Source organism: Oncorhynchus mykiss, chromosome 6 (genome assembly GCF_057628025.1).
Source record: "Oncorhynchus mykiss isolate SJ-2025 chromosome 6, ASM5762802v1, whole genome shotgun sequence".
NCBI classification, from domain to species: domain Eukaryota; kingdom Metazoa; phylum Chordata; class Actinopteri; order Salmoniformes; family Salmonidae; genus Oncorhynchus; species Oncorhynchus mykiss.
The window spans coordinates 62,445,651-62,462,500 of record NC_143027.1 but is presented as its reverse complement, the minus strand read 5'-3'; the positions used below and the strand labels follow the sequence as shown (position 1 = coordinate 62,462,500).

The 16,850-nt window shown below is 46.1% G+C and overlaps 1 protein-coding gene across 16 annotated transcripts in view; it reads left to right on the top strand.

Annotated features, from left to right (window-relative positions):
• Positions 1-16,465, top strand: part of LOC110526302 (transcriptional corepressor CBFA2T3) — a 62,148-nt gene extending 45,683 nt beyond the window's left edge. For 4 of the 16 annotated variants that reach the window (XM_090238461.1, XM_090238460.1, XM_090238468.1 and 1 more), the window contains exons 5-12: positions 835-1,016; positions 2,952-3,229; positions 3,580-3,665; positions 5,157-5,292; positions 5,803-5,871; positions 6,583-6,636; positions 8,313-8,503; positions 10,560-16,465. In XM_090238461.1, the coding sequence (XP_090094587.1) occupies positions 835-1,016; positions 2,952-3,229; positions 3,580-3,665; positions 5,157-5,292; positions 5,803-5,871; positions 6,583-6,636; positions 8,313-8,503; positions 10,560-10,910 (1,347 nt within the window). In that variant the 3' untranslated portion in view covers positions 10,911-16,465. Of the gene's footprint in view, positions 1-834; positions 1,017-2,951; positions 3,230-3,579; positions 3,681-5,156; positions 5,398-5,802; positions 5,872-6,582; positions 6,637-8,312; positions 8,504-10,559 lie in introns of all 16 variants that reach the window. The other 12 variants (XM_090238457.1, XM_090238456.1, XM_090238464.1 and 9 more) reach the window with 3 other exon arrangements.
• Positions 16,466-16,850: the final 385 nt, after the last annotated feature.

Genomic DNA, 16,850 nt, shown 5'->3' with positions numbered 1-16,850 from the left:
TACTATAGATATAGATACTATAGATAGGTAGATACTATAGATAGATACTATAGATAGATAGATACTATAGAAAGATATATACTATAGATATAGATACTATAGATAGGTAGATACTATAGATAGATACTATAGGTAGATAGATACTATGGATAGGTAGATACTATAGATAGATACTATAGATAGATAGATACTATAGAAAGATAGATAGGTAGATACTATAGATAGGTAGATAGGCCAGTGTCTGGTGGGCGCTAGCTGTCTCATTAGTGGAGATTATTATTATTGTTGTGAGAGCGGCTTGGCGTGCCTTTAGTAGCATCCAGAGGATGGCTCAGGGCCTGGTGTCAATAGGACAGTTTTCCAGCCCGCCTGCTGTGCCATGAGGTTACACATCTGTGACATGGCAGCCAGCACTGTGCTTTGTCAAAGTGACGGCCTGACTGAGCTCTCTGACAGCACCCACTTTTACCCCTCCTCTCTCCCCTCTTCCTCCCCCTGAGAGAGACAGACGCTGGGGAGGAATGTGGGGTTGGTGAGTCTGTGTTATCTCACTGTCTCATCCTCTCTCTTTCTCTCTCAATCTCTCACTCGCTCTCTAATTCTCTCTCTCACTTTCTCTCACAATCTCTCTCTCTCTCTCTCTCAATCTCTCTCTCTCTTTGTCTTTCCCTCCCACATGCTCTAACTCTTCACTCTAAAACTATTTGATTTTTATGCCCTGTCTCTCCTGTCTCTCCTCCACCTTGACCCTCCTCCTCTCGCCCTTTTCCACTTACCATATCTTCTCCTTTCATTCCTCCTATCCCTCCTCCCCCCTTCCCTCTCCTCTAACAGGCCAACCTGCCCCTGCTTCAGAGGGAGCTCCTCCACTGTGCACGGATGGCCAAGCAGACTCCCGCCCAGTATCTGGCCCAGCATGAGCAGCTGCTGCTGGACGCCAACGCCAGCTCGCCCCTGGACTCCTCTGAGATCATGATGGAGATCAACGAGCATGGCAAGAGGAGGACCCCCGACAGGTACTGACTGACCACCACACACACACACACACACACACACACACACACACTCAGAATACACACACTATGCAGACACGTCACATACCACAGCTGGAAAACAAACTTATCACTCCTCTCCCTCCATCTTACAGCAGAAACACAACTGAAAAAAACACACACAGGCTTACACACACAAATAATTGAATTATTTCTGGGTATTTGGAAATGGCAAGCCACAAGGGGGAGGTTATAAATCCTCTGTGCGGGAGGCGGAAGTCTGGGCAGCCCTGATGCCAGGCGGGCAGAGAGGGCGATGCAGGCTGTGCCAGCTGTCTGTGAGGGGAGGAGGAGGAGAGAGGGAGGAGTAGGAGTAGAGGAGGATGAGAAGAGGAGGATAAGTCCAGATGCTGTGGACGTCACGCTATAACCACAGCGGCAGCAGTGGCTCTGTGTCAGCGGCCCCAGTACAGTATGAGGAGATGTACTCAGTCCAACCCACAGACAATGCCCTCACTGTCCTATACACTTCCCTGCCCTACCCAAAGCAGCTTGCTGCCATATCTGCCCCCCCACACGGGGCCGTATGGAGGGGGGTGTGGAGGGGGATACACATCTGGAATTTAAGACATACAAAACCACAGCACTACTCTCCTCCTCCCCCGTCTCTCTCTCTCTCCCCCTCCCTTTATCTCTGGCTGCCTCTCCTCTCTTCTCCTCTCCTGTCCTCACCTTCAGTCCTGACGGAGAGGAAGGGAGGGGGAAGGGGAGGGGGGGAGGAGAGAGCGAGAGAGAGAGCGCGAGAGAGAGAGAGAGAGAGAGGGTGGAGGAACGGGCAATCCCTCTGTAATCTGCACACCTCCGCCTCCCAACCCCTGGCTTACAGTGTCACGGCAGGCTGGGCCAGCTGTTGCTTTGATTTGTGAGATATCGGTGGCGGGCTAGAGCACTGACAGAGGGGCACAGCGGTCTAAGGCACTGCATCTCAGTCCAAGAGGCGTCACTACGGGCCCTGGTTCGAATCCAGGCTGTATCACATCCGGCCGTGATTGGGAGTCCCACAGAGCGGCGCACAATTGGCCCAGCGTCGTCCACGTTTGGCCGGGTTAGGCTGTCATTGTAAATAAGAATTTGTTCTTAACTGACTTGCCTAGTTAAATAAAGGTGAAATATAAATATATATTTTTAAAGACAGACACATCCCCCCCCTCACAGTCTCACCCCACGACCCAGAGCTTGCCAGAATTGGAGAGGGGATTGGGGGTGGAGTGTGGGAGGGGCTACATCACGTAAACAAAGAGAGGACAAATACCCATACACACACACACACAGACAGTAATATACACACACTCACTCATAAACAAAAACACACTCGCATCCACATGGCGCTGAAATTCCTTTCATTTGCCTTTGATCCCGGGGATGATAGAGAGCGATTTACCTCCGAATGCCTGGCTGTTTCACCAAGCTAAACAGATTAATATCAACACCAGCGTTTAAACTGTCCAGATGGCTCCCAAAACAGGACCGCCACTGAACATCTGCCAAACACAGACTCACAACGGCACCGTAGGTCTGTGGGAGAGGCTACACTTGCAAGTTAAGAGAGTGAGTTGAGGGATATTAGGATTAAGAGTTTGGATCCCAGCTCGAGACACAGAATATACCGAGTGTATTTTTTACGTATGGCGTACAGCTGTGCACACACTCTGGAGTAGATTCTGTCTGAAGTGAACAGTGAGCTTCTCAGCAGGGAGGATTCCTGAAACACCGTCAGATTTACTGCTCATGTCTTCTAGTAACAACAACAGGTTAGCGGCCCAGTAAATCTAGAATGTCTTAAGTTTACAGGTACATTTTGACTATAACAAATCTCATTCCTGTTCCCTTGTAACTTGATTTGGTGGTGACACGTATGAAGGGAATGTAACCGTGTGGATCTGTGCTCTCTTCCTTCAGGACCAAAGACTCGGAGAGAGACGGGCACCACCCGGAGCACCTGGCCAAGCGACCCTGCACCATCAGCCCCAGCCAGCGCTTCAGCCCCAGCACTGGCCTGCCAGCCCACCCGCCCCCCAACGGCCTGCCCACGCACCCCCCCAACGGCCTGTCTCACCCCAACCCCCCTGCCCCCCAACACTACCGTCTGGAGGACATGGCTCTGGCCCACCACTACCGCGATGCCTACCGCCACACAGCAGAGCACCGCGAGGCTCGGGACAGGCACCGGCAGACAGGTGAGAGGGGGAGGGAATGAGAAAGGGGCGAGGGAGGGATGAGGGAGAGAGAGAGAGAGCGAGAGAGAGGCCCTCATGGCGTCTCTAAAGAACAATGAGAGGTTGTCACAGTTTGGTGTTAAATCCCCAAGGTAGTGCATCTATAAAAAGCCTATAGTGACACATGCTTGGGTATGTCCTCCTAGGAATCCATATGCGTCGTCCCTCGGTTAGAGCCGCAATGGCTCACACTGTATAAGGAAGTGTTTGAGCCCCAATGTCCTGTATGTGGAGGAGACTGGAGCCAGAATGGCTCATATGTGGGGATGGTGCTTAAGTGCTGAACGCGGGACTGTGTGTTTGTGTTTCAGCCGTGCATGGAGCACGCCAGGAGGAAGTGATCGATCACCGCCTGACAGATCGGGAGTGGGCCGAGGAGTGGAAGCACCTCGATAATGTACGTGTTGCTGGGGTAGGGCTCCCCGGTTTTATCCTAATATCTCCCTAATATCTCCCATCCAACAAAGAAGTGAGTAGTACAAATCTTTCAAGCTCTCAGTGCTGTAGATTATATGAAAGGAGGTGGGACGAGGGGAGACAGGGTGCTGCTGACAGGTTTAAGAACCGAAACCTCAGCGGAGTTTGCATTTGATGGACAGCTGACCTTAGGGGGACTGTGGAGGCTTGTGTCCATGTCAGGAATGGACAGCCGAGGCCTCTCTGGCCAGCGTACAAAGACTGGAGCAAGCACTCTGAGCTCCCCTTACCTTTACCAAGGCTGGAACACTCGCTAATACACACACACACGCATGCACGCCACGCACGCGCACACACACACACACACACACACACACAAACTCAGGCACTAAAAAGGGCCACAGATGGAGCGAGGGACCCAGTAGAGGACAGCTCCAGCTGGGGAGAGCAGCTGAGACAAGGGCTGCAGTCATGGAGCGAACTGGCCTGTGCTGGGCCTCTGCCAAATTAGAAACACTCTAGAAACACTACTGAAATAAATATAGATAACAGAGAGAGGGAGAGAGAGAGAGAGAGAGAGAGAGAAGGAGAGAGAGAGAGAGAGAAGGAGGTGGAGAAAGAGAGAGAGAGAGAGAGAAGGAGAGAGAGAGAGAAGGAGGTGGAGAAAGAGAGAGAGAGAGAAGGAGAGAGAGAGAGAAGGAGGTGGAGAAAGAGAGAGAGAAGCAGGCAGAGAGAGAGATATTTAATGGAAGGAAGGGGGTGAAGGTAAAAAGCATTTTGCAGACCGGGGGTTGAAGGAGGCATAGGGCAAAGGCAGAAAGAGAAACAATGTTGAGAGAGAGAACGAGAGTTAGTGAAGAATAATAAAAAGAGGAAGGCAAGGGGAGGAGGTGTGGGTGAAAGGCTTTAGCAGACAGGGGCTTGGAGGGAGCACAGGGGTGGAATGAATTGGTTAGGCCTTTTCCATCAGTAGCACAGCTGTTACAGCCATTTTTACTTCACTGCTCTGTATAACCACTCAACCTCATTCACACACACACACATACACATACTCAGCACCGCTGGCTCTCGCTGCTAAAACGGGGACAGGGTCACACACTCAGGAGTGCTCCTGAGAAAGTTTTGTTGCACCTAAGCAGCAAAAAATGATTCTAGAGCGACTGGAAGAAAATCAGTCAAATTACCGCCAATGAAAATGCTCTCATACAATTTCACATCTTGATAAAGGTTAGGGCTGATTGTGTTTATTCATAGCCTAATTTCAGAATGTGCACTATACAGTACTTCCGATTAATACTGCGACCCTGATTTAACGGTGGACTTTTAGGTGCAGAGGCTCTGCCACTCTTTAGCACCACCGAGAGCAGCTGCCTGTTGTCAGAGTCTGAACTGTAGGAGAGTAAATCAGAGAGTAGAGCGGCACTCTGATCATGTCTCCCCCTCCCTCCTTCCCTCCTCCTCCCCCCTGCAGCTGCTCAACTGCATCATGGACATGGTGGAGAAGACACGGCGGTCTCTCACGGTGCTGCGGCGTTGCCAGGAAGCCGACCGCGAGGAGATGAACCACTGGATCCGGCGCTACAGCGACGTGGAAGATATGAAAAAAGGTGGGAGCAACGGACAGCCACGCCCTCCTCCTCCTCCTCTACCTCTACCTCCTCACAACTCCTCCTCCAACACTCCTAACAACGTCGAGACACAGCAGCCCATAGGTACTTCCACTGCTGCAGACACCAGCACCACCAGGCCTCCAGCATGGCCTCACTCCACACTGTCACTCACTCTGTGTGTTCTGTCTGCTCTGAGGAAAGAGGAGAGCATGCTGGCATTGCATGGCCACAGAGACATTGGGCTGGGGGATGACATGAAATGTTACAAAGCAAAACGAAGCTCAAGTTTGAGTGTGTTCATGTGGTTGGGACGCAGGGGGCTGAATCCTAACTAGAGATCTATGCATGTAGCTTGGATTTTTGGGTAAACCATGCACTGACGTTAGTGGGAAATCTGTGCAGAAATATTGAGTAATTTTCAGTTAGGATTTGGCTCATAAAGTGTGTGTGTGTGTGTGTGTGGAGAGTGGTAGACTGACTGATGTTCTGGTCTGGATTGTGTTTCAGAGATTCATAGGGACTTCCTGCACAGACCTGCGTCTGGCTACCTACCTGAGGAGATCTGGAGGAAAGCTGGTGAGTAACCACACGTCCGTCCTGACTGAACTGTCTCCCGTCACCCTCATGGCAACCGCCACTGCAGATAGCCCTGCCTCTCCTGTTACCATAGTTACGTAAGGACAGGGATGGGATTGGAGGGCCTGTGACTGTCATGTGTGTCATTAGGGCTAAGAACGTTCCACCTTTAACCTGCTATGAATGGCGACTGCAGTTCAGCTGCAGTGAAAATGCACTAACCAACCTGGCGCTGTTCAGAGCAGCGCATGCAGCAGAGGTGGGGCCTGCAGCTTCACTGGGGAGAGGGAGGAGGAGGAGGGATTTCCTCTGCTTAGTTCATATAATACTGCTTTTCATTGTGACAGATTTTAACTCATTGTTTTAAGTATAGTTGAACCAGTCAAATCAATTGCGTTCTAGTAACTGTTGGCAATCTGGGACCAAGCCCCTTAGTCAGACTAATGACTGTCGCCATCATACGCAGGGCAGTCTGATTCCGTTATATGTAGCAGGGGTGGGTTAGCGTGTTGCAGTGCCTGTGCCTTATATAGCTAGCATATCCCAAATGGAGTCAGTTATGACGCAGCCTTGGTCCCACTGAGTACCAACACAATTAGGATGCAGTCATATTCAAAAACTGTGGGGGAAAGATGCTGCTGCCTGCGAGAGAATGTGCTGCATTTTCACCAGCAGGAGAACTATTTTAATTTACAGTTGTTTTTCATACAGGTGCTACAAGTATCCCACTCTCCCCAGCACTGAAGCAACTCCAAAACAAGCAGGGTGAGTATGACAGCCCCCCCCCCCACCTCTGTCCTATTACCACTGCTCCCTCAGCAAACAGCATAACTGCAGTCCATCTCTTTCATTAGAAAAAGACACGTATTCTCTGGTGTCGGTCGGGTTGCGAGACTCTGCCGCCTTGAAAGGCAAGATCTGAAGTGTGAAACAGAAACACCTGCCGGATCCCTCCGGAATTAAAACGTTAATATTGCTGCCCCTCCGTGTTTTGCATTAAGTGCTAATTGTCCTAGCATCTGCTCTGCAGGCTCCTTGATAAGAATTAATTACATTTGTAAACTAACCGTAGTGATGCATGCATTAAGCCTGATAATTGAGCAGCAGAGGACTGTACCGATAGTTAGGAGAAGGCATGCGCCTTTAAGAAGGGAAGAAATGTAGAACCGAAATGGTGGATGAAGGTAGAGACGGGCAGGATGAAAAAAGCCAGGGAAGAAGACGTGTGCGGGAGGTGTTGAGAGGATAAACGGAATACAAACTACTTCTCTAGTTTCTGAGCAGAGGAGACAGACTCGCACACACAAAGACACGCACGCACACACACACACTCACACACACACATCCTCATATTCAGCACATACACACGGGACTAGCCGCCCAGCTCCCGTACCCCAGCTCAACACAGCAGCCCTAGACAGCTGGACCAGAGAGGGAGAAATGGCTCATCTCCTTTATACCGACTGACTGGAAGAATGAGAGGGAGAATAGGGAGGCTCTCACGTCATGTCTGTGTGTAGAAGGGAGACGAATCTAGTAATACAACTTCCCCTCGTTTTGGTTGTACAAGGCATTTACTTATCCCATATACTGTGTCAGTTGACAGTTTGATATGATATTTTTCATGGTCATAAAATATCCATTTGGTGATTGAACATGAGGATTTAATTAGTTGGATTATGCGGGGCAGCTGTTTTCTCTCGGCAGAATTCTGCAAGAGCTAAAACTAAATGAATCTCTGATGTTGTGTTATGGTCTCCTTGTAACATGACGAAACTAATGAGAGGGATTGTGATTCCTTCCTAGCCGGATTACCACTGTCTTCTAATCAGAACCAGCCTTAGCGTCTATTTTGGACTCGTGTCTGTAAAGGAGCTCACACACCGGACTTCTCTAAAAACACTGCCTATTCACTCACATGAGTTGGCATTTGTAGAACAAAGGCCAGGGGATAGGACCTCTACCACAGTTAACCCCCTGTTAGCAAAGTTATGCATCAATGGCACAGAAGCCATTTTCACTCCTCAGTTCTTACGTCTGTTTCTTTGTTCATTCACTCGGATTTCTTTTCATCAAAAGCAGAGAGTCACAGAGTACTGGGTTAATAGGCAAGTTTACGAACAAAGTTTGGAGACATCTGCTGGTGTCAGCTCTGGAAATGATTGTTACCAGACGTCTTTTAATTCATTATTAACAGGCTTCTTTTTCCCGACAAAATGCTTTAAATCTTGGATGATATGCATCTGTTTGCCGAGATAATACAAATGGAGCGCTTAGAGTGCCTCAATAAAGGATGACAGAGTAGGAGCGGTCATGGGGACTGACGTCTCTCTCTCTCTCTCTCTCTCTCTCACACTCTCACACTCTCTCTCTCTCTCTCTCTCTCTCACTCTCTCACTCTCTCTCTCTCTCTCTCTCTCTCTCTCGCTCTCTCTCCACAGAGGAGGCAGTGAACGAGGTGAAGAGGCAGGCCATGTCGGAGCTACAGAAGGCTGTGTCGGACGCTGAGAGGAAGGCCCATGAGATGATCTCCGCTGAGAGGTCCAAGATGGAGAGGGCGCTGGCCGAGGCCAGGAAACAGGCCTCTGAGGATGCACTGACCGTCATCAACCAGCAGGAGGACTCCAGCGAAGTGAGCATCACAGCCTTATCGCCCACACACACACAGACACACAAACACACACACACACCCCCATGCCCCCACACTATCCTACATACACTCTTAAGTTTTCCACACACTTAACATGCGTAGAGCTACGTGCACGCAACGTAGCTCTACAAAGAGTTTTTATAACTAAACCAAGATAGACCACAGCCTATCATTTCAAACGGAAACAAATGAGTCATAGTGGGCAGAGCCAAGCACGAGCTAGCGAGATCCTATAACTCAATTCGCCTTTGCACTCCTAAACAACGCAATTATTTTAAACTTTGGCAAAGGATAAAGTCTACAAAACTTAGTCCACTCTGTTCGTAACAGATTCTAGTTTTGGGAAAAGAAAAACTGTATTGAGATCAAATGTTTCATCGATGAGAAAATGTGCAGAATGTCGGCCAAAATCCACCTCGTTCCATCTTCTCCCACTGCTGGCCACTGAGCTTCCTCTCAATACCATATTTGGTAGTGAGTAGAAACGCCAAGTGGATACTTCACATTTATACATCCGGTGAAATATCTGTCTCATTGTTCAATCTGTGCTTTTAGCTTCCCACGTCACAATGTGAAATAATCTGATTTATAATGAATTAATAAGCCCTGGCAAATATTATTATACTTGCCTCTGTAACCTACAAAATGATCCCAATTTGATATACCGCTTCAATGTATTCACTCCCATATCAGCTAAAAATAGAATGGGGGGAGGGGGGGTTCTAATAAGGCTATAATGTTGTTTGGTTTATTGTTTGAACAGTCGCTGAGATTATACTAATTTATCAATGCTACTTTGATGCATAGCCTATAGAGGAACCGGGCGAGCTTCTTTGCCTACTGCCCCCATGACTACGCAAGGAATGATACAGCGCGTTACAAGGAGGCACTACAAGGAGCCACCCCTTTTGTGATGAAAGACGACATTGCTACATTCCACTACGCCCCGTAGGATCTGTCTCCGTAGAGTATAAATAGTCCTTATGAAAAAAAGATGCCATCTAGAACCCTAACAGGGTTTAGGAACCCTTTTAGGAACCCTTTTTGGTTCCAGTTAGGACCCTGTTGGCTCCAGGTGGAACACAGAGGGTTCTACATGGAACCAAAAACAGCCGGAGAACCCTTTTGGAACCCTTTTTTCTAAGAGTGTACCCCATGCCCCACACCCTGTGCCCTCTAACATACCACAGCACAGCAGCAGGCATAAAGAGAGATACACTCCTCACCCTACTGTCAGTAAACACAGGCACACACTGCTGCACTGCATCACAAAGCACACTCACAATCAATCGTGTCACCTCAACACACCAACCACCCGTTTTACATAACAAACTGTCACACAGCTAACCCATTTATTTTAGACCTCACAGTAACACTTCCTCAAAATAGAAATTTTACACACACCTTCTCTTCACATTACTTACTGTCACACACACTTCATAACATGCCCCCCCCCCCCCGACCCACCACCAGCATTTGCATCTCAGTAAGCTCATTCACCAGTTCTATACAAGCCAGAGTCCTAAATACAATGTGTGTGTGTTCGAGCTACACAGACAGGTTCTGCACAGAGTAACAGATTTTCACAGTGCCTGGAGAAGTGTTTAACCTATCAGTTCTCTATCAAAATCCCATATTCTGCACAGAATGTGTATATCTTAAACAGGACACTGTCTGGTTGTGGTGTTAATGTGAGCCACAGTCAACACCATGTTTTCATTTCATTAGTAAAGATTGACTCCAGCCGCCTGTCTGAATAACAGCATTCACAAGCGATGGTTGGAGTAACAGTGTCAGGGCCAGCACAGGAGAAGACAGGACAGGACAAGACAGGACAGTCCACCTAGTGGTTTGGGACATTTGTAGCCCCAGAAAATAAATGTGGGAATATGTTGCCCATAAAATTAAATAACTCACCTGTTGATAGCATGACAGTATTTGATAAGTGGTAACAATGATATTTGTATAATAATATAACAGGTTGACGACCAGAGATTTATTTTATCAACTCTATGCCTTCTTCCCACTGTCTCTCCAGAGCTGCTGGAACTGTGGACGCAAGGCCAGTGAGACGTGCAGCGGCTGCAACACAGCACGCTACTGCGGCTCCTTCTGCCAGCACAAAGACTGGGAGAAGCACCACCACGTCTGTGGCCAGGGTCTACAGGGCCTCCCCGGGGGCAGCAGTGTTCCTCTGGGCACCCCCTCCTCCAGCGCACCCCCTACACACTCAGAGAGCACCCCCCCTGGTCCACTCTCCCTGCCCGGCCAGACCAGCGGTGGTGGGGGGGGCAGTCTCTCCGGGAGTCCTAAGGAGGCTAGCTCCAGCAGTGCCTCACGCTCCACCACCCCAGCGACCCCTGCACTGCTGGACGCCACCTCTCGCTGACCCCGCCCTGCCACGCCCTGCCACGCCCAGTCACTCCCACTGATGCTACAGTACAGCTGCCATCCATCCTAAATGAACAGAGGAATCTCCATCGATCGCACTGCACCCTTTCCTTCTTTTGTACGGCATCTGTAGTGGTCCTACCGTGAATACTGCACCGTTGACTACTTCTTAGCTACCCGAAGGCCTCGTTTTCTCAACTCCTCAACCTCCCCCCAAAAATCGTTCTGACTGTCTCTCAGCCGCACAGACTTTCTCTCTGTCAAACTCGAAACTAGTCAAGGGGTCCACTGTTGTGTTTAGCATGGCTAGGGCTTAATTTACTGAATGCTCAAAATAAACCAATGCGGAAGCAGAACTTCCTATCTATTACAACAACAACAAAAAACACACCAGACTTGGTTATTGAACTCTGATAATGTCGTGTGAAGATAAGCATTGTTATATGCCAGACCAACACGTGGCCTCAGTAACATAAGCCCAGTCAATGCTGTGTATGTCGGGGGCTTGCATTGCATGAGACCCGTTATGGTACCACACTTATTGTGAAGAAGAGATATCTGAATTTAGCACTTGGAGAGGATTTCCCTTTAACGCAGCAGGAGTGGGATGACTCTTAACCCCCAGCATGTGCACTAACAGCCCAGACCTCTGAGAGATGGATAGATAGATGCGTCTATAGAACAGGCTCCTCTGTGTCCTGGGCCATGGACATGTCCTGATTGAGGTCCCCTATCTAAGAAGCCAGACACCAGTCCGGAAACCCCTGTTCTGATGTAGGAGAGGGGATAAGATACACTCATGGTGCAATTTTTTTTTCCCCCTCAGAAACTCTTCCATAATACGGCTAATTATTTATCTAATGATTCATTTTTGGGCTTTAAGGAAGACAAAGAAAAGTCCAAATATTCTAAACAAATAATAATAAGAAAAATAATTTAAAAAAAAAAGTGAACTACCTTGCTAGCGAGCCAAGAAAATGACACCGGACTCACCTCTCTGTACCGATGTGAACCCAAATGAATTCAAAGAAGGAAAAAACATGATCCAAACCTTTTTATTACACTGCCAAAGTTACTAAGAGACAAGGAGAAGCACTCATCTTGTAACCAAACGCAAGCAACTTCACCTCCTCAGCAGCAAAGCTCTGGGAGATAAAGCCTGTAGAGCAACAACAGGAGTCACACTAAAACTCTATATTGAGTGTACTGTAGCTGGCCTCTGTCAGCCTGAAAATACCCACAGTGATCCACAGAGAGAGAAATCCAGAGCAAACATTTGAAACGCCTGCCACAATAGACAATTGAAATGGAAGGACGAACCACTGAATGTGACAGTGATTTATGTAAATGGCAACGGAATGGACAAAGAAGCAGCTACTTGGCCTCAAAAAGAAGATGAAAGGCATTGGAACTGCCAAAAATAACCTCAAAAAAACTGAGAACCTGTCCAAGCAAGCATTGTACAGTACGGACAAGACTTTTGTTCCTAATTATGTTTTTTTTTCAACTCTATCAAGAGGATACATTTCAGTGAGTCGTACCTTTTCACCCTCTTTTTCCAAAGCATGACAAACAGACTAACGAGCCTCATAAGCGGTGTAGACTCAGTTCTCTTCTCTCTCTCTTTCTACCTCCCCCCCACTTTCCTGTATGTTCCTCCCTAAAACTCTCTCGTTCCTCTGTCAACCCTACCCCCTTTGGACATAACCTCTGAGCAGATATCTGGGAAGGGATCAAACCTGCTTGTAGATATTCCTTTCTTTGTTTCTCGATAAAAAAAAATGTGTCTCTGTCTCTGGTGTCCACCTGTGCTGCCCTTGTGCGTTTTCAGAAAGAGGGACTTTTCTTCTTTTTAAGTTTGGACAAAACATTGAAGCAGGAGCAAAGACTCTAGGAGAGAAACCCCATGTTGTACTTATCGTTCAATTTGTTGTATCTTTATCAATGAAAAGAAAATCCTCTTGTAGAATATTTTATATTGCTCGCATTGTAAGACAGTGAGAGGACAGAGGTGCAATATGAAGAGAATTCAGCTACTGGGTGGAACCTCAGCAACTACCCATAGGGGGTCATATAATATAGATACATATAAATATATTTAAAATAACATCAGTAACTTAATGTGAATGTACATAGTATTTAAAGAGGTCCAAAAATGTGTTTGCCAAATAACAGAAACCTTGAAAGTAATGTACAATGTCCAGAATATGATTTCTTTCCAGTTCATTTTTTTAATCAAAGGAATTTTCATTTCTCATAAATCCTTATTTTCTACCAGATTAGCAAAATCTGTTGAGTGTGTAATCTCAAAAAGATGTTGTGAGGAGGGATGTTGGCAGCGATAGTGGTTTTCTTCTGGAGTCACAGTTCTTATAGCTCCCCCTATGATTGATGGCAGCGTACTCCACTGACTCCCTTCAAGAGGAGCCAGCTATAGCTCTCATGACAGGCCCAAGATGATGGTTTTAAAGAGGAGAAAGAGAGGCTTATCACACATTGATTCTAAAAGCGTCCTAGCATGAGGCTAAATTACTCCCCTACTCTGGATATTGGATTCAGAACGCAAGAACTTGTGCCCAAAAAGTTATCTGTATCTGTGTGAAACATTGCCATCCATTGGGCTGAAGTGCCACTGCAGTGGGCCACACTGAAAACCCTGTGGGCTGCCCTCAAAAAAAAAGCCAACACACTGGTCTGGAAGTCTGAAGCTTAACCTAACCATGATACTGCCCAATCCTTTCCACTGGTTATTTTTTCTTACTCTGTCCATAGATTAGTTTGTGAAGATGCAGTCTCAGTCATTTTTTCCTCGTGTAGCTTTAGGATCCTAGCAAGGCAAAAAGGACTCAGAACCTGGGAGAGTTGGAACAGATGTCTTCACAATCACAGGCTAACAAGGAGGAATGCCATCTCATACAGTAATGTCATCACAAGCTATAAGTTAAAACATCGTTAAGTTAGAATTACAGGCTCAAATGGCTTTCAAACATAGCATTAAATAGGGACTGTACCTGCCATGTTAAAATGAATGATGTAATAATCCCGAACCAATTGGCCACATAACTCTAAAATGGACCAAGCTTTTGTGTTGTTTTATGTTCTACTGTTACAGGTATGGTCTGCCAGACTCTTTCACATTTAAAACCCAGAGTGACATATTGACGCAGAAACGATTAGACGTCAATTAGCATTGACAGTGTTGTTTAATTTATCACATATGTACATGATCTATTTTCCTATATGTCCGTATCAAAAAGTAATATATAAATCGGTCAAGTGTGATAAGCTGCGAGGTACCCTGCATCTGCGTGTATATGTGTGTCGTATGTTATTACCGGTGTATTGAAATGACTTCAGCCTGTTTGTGTTTCTAAACCTCTTCAGCCCTCTGCTCTTTAACCCCCACCTGAACATCCCTCCTGTCTCCTGACCCACCACAAGCTACCTCCTGTGACCTTGCAGCACATGACTGGGAGAGGTCACTGAGCTTTGGGAGCAGGGCTGCGAGCAGACATGCAAACTCACACAAACATCAGAGCAAATAGGAAACAAACCCGAAAGGTCTAATACTGATTACTTTGCAATGTGTATATTTTCGCACCTCAACCTCTTGTCAGTCAGAAATAGTGATCAAATGAGGAACACTCAGATGATTTGGATTCTAGGACTCTCTGCGTACACAACACTGTCCAGGGTTTGATATACAGTAATTCCTTCCATCCCCAAGCTGAACGTAAAACCATTACATTTGTAGTCCACAACAAATAAAAGCACAGACCAAAGTATTTCTGCACCGCGGTGGATTTTGAAATTGTGTCGAGAAAGACCAGAAATAAGGAGGCTTGAGGCCAACTATACCTGTTAACCAAAGTGTCTGAAATAAACACATGCTCAAAGCACAAGACAAAAACAAACAACCAACGCATCTGTGAAGGTGGAGATTTGTAGATTATTTATTCAAGCAATCAAAGCGCTTGTTTCTACATATCTAATGCCTCAGATAAGACTACAGAAACATCTCCGGAATGCGTAATGATTGCTTTGAGTTTTCTTCCTAAGCCTTGCTTACAGATGGAATAAACGCATGGTGTGTGTGTGTGTGTGTGTGTGTGTGTGTGTGTGTGTGTGTGTGTACTTGTTTTTCTCTTTTCACAGTTTCTCTGTACAAACTACTTGAACCTTCAGAGCTTTAATGAAACATCTCAGTCAGAATAATGGCAGAGAATTGTAAAGATGTAGCAGTGCACTGAGAGGGAAATACAGAGTGAACTCACCCACCATATTATCCACAACATTACCATAGGTTTTGACGACATTTCAATACACATTATCCTTTAATGCTCTCTGTGTGCTTTGCTTGTCTGCGAATCAACCCTGAAACACAATAACTCTTTCATTTGTCACAACTTGTGGCAAATACTATTTTTATTGACCAAAAAAAAAAAATGTGTGTTTGTAATATCTATCACACCATCTCTCTCTTTCTCTGCTGTCACTTCTTTAGCCCAGCATTGGGGCACATGTTCTTTGGGCAGGTCTATACAGGGGTTGATGCTGTTGGACATTTGGCCATGTAAGCTGTCACTGAAAGGACAGCTCAAGTAGAGTTAGCATGCTGAGTTCCTGTTCTGTGTGACCCACTGGAGAGAAAGACAACTAATTCTCTTTTTTTATGGCCAGACAAGGTCAACAAGGTTCCTAAAGTGGTATGGGCTCTGAGGAAAGGATTCACGTTCTGGACATGGAATAATGGAAGACCAACTGTGTGTGGAGTGTTCTATTTCATTCATGCCCTGTGATGACTCATGTCATAATGGGGTATTAGGAGGACTGTTCCTGCCTCTGATGTACAATCTACATAGCCTGGAGGTCTTTGCCTCTTATATATAGATAAAGACTGTCATTCATTCACACATACAGACCACTTTCTTATCACTTTAGGTTTTTATTACAGCATACATGAAGAGGGCAAATTCTGTGTTTTCGATGGCAAATACTAGCATGTTGGCATCAGCCTCTCCCTAACCATTTACCACCTTTCTGTCAATGGAGTTTCCTGGCTCATCTGATTTTAGCGATTGATTGCCCTGTAAAGCCCGCACTGATACAAAGCTGAGATGGCAAAAGTGGATACAGCTCTTGGTCTCCCCAAGCTATGGTAGGGATGAAAGTGTTGTTTTTTGTTGTTGTTACATTATTACTTCAAGACAAACAAAGACTTGGTTTTATATGTGTAGGGAAGCATTATATACTGTATTGTGCAATACATTATTACAGAAAAAAAATGTTTCTGTAGGAAAGGTTGGCGCTTTGAAGAAAAATGTATTTTCCTCTTTAAGGGTCCTATTACCATTCTTTAGATGAAGTGAACTGTGCCAGAAGAATTTAATTCTGATTTTATTTATTTATTGCATGCTTTCCTTCCCTTTTTGCTATTCCCCTTCTTTAATTGTGCGCTATGTTGGATGTGTGAAGCTGTAAACATTCTAATTCAGGTTATTGTCTGTGTTGAGCTATGTAACTGCGTAATTAAAAATGAAATGAAATATCAAACATATTTCCTGATTTTCTGAGTCAAAGATCCTTATTTCAACGTCATAATGAAATACTGCTGCACAGGTAAGTTGGAAAATCGTATTTTGGCGTAGTTGTTTTCAAAGTCGGGGTTGCGACCAGGAACTGCATTGGAGTCAACAAAATGTAAATACACTGAACAGAAATATAAACGCAACATGTAAAGTGTTGGTCCCATGTTTTAAGATCCCAGAAATGTTCCTTACCCACAATAAGCTTACAGTGGGGCAAAAAAGTATTTAGTCAGCCACCAATTGTGCAAGTTCTCCCACTTAAAAAGATGAGAGAGGCCTGTAATTTTCATCATAGGTACACTTCAACTATGACAGACAAAATGAGAGAAAAAATACAGAAAATCACATGG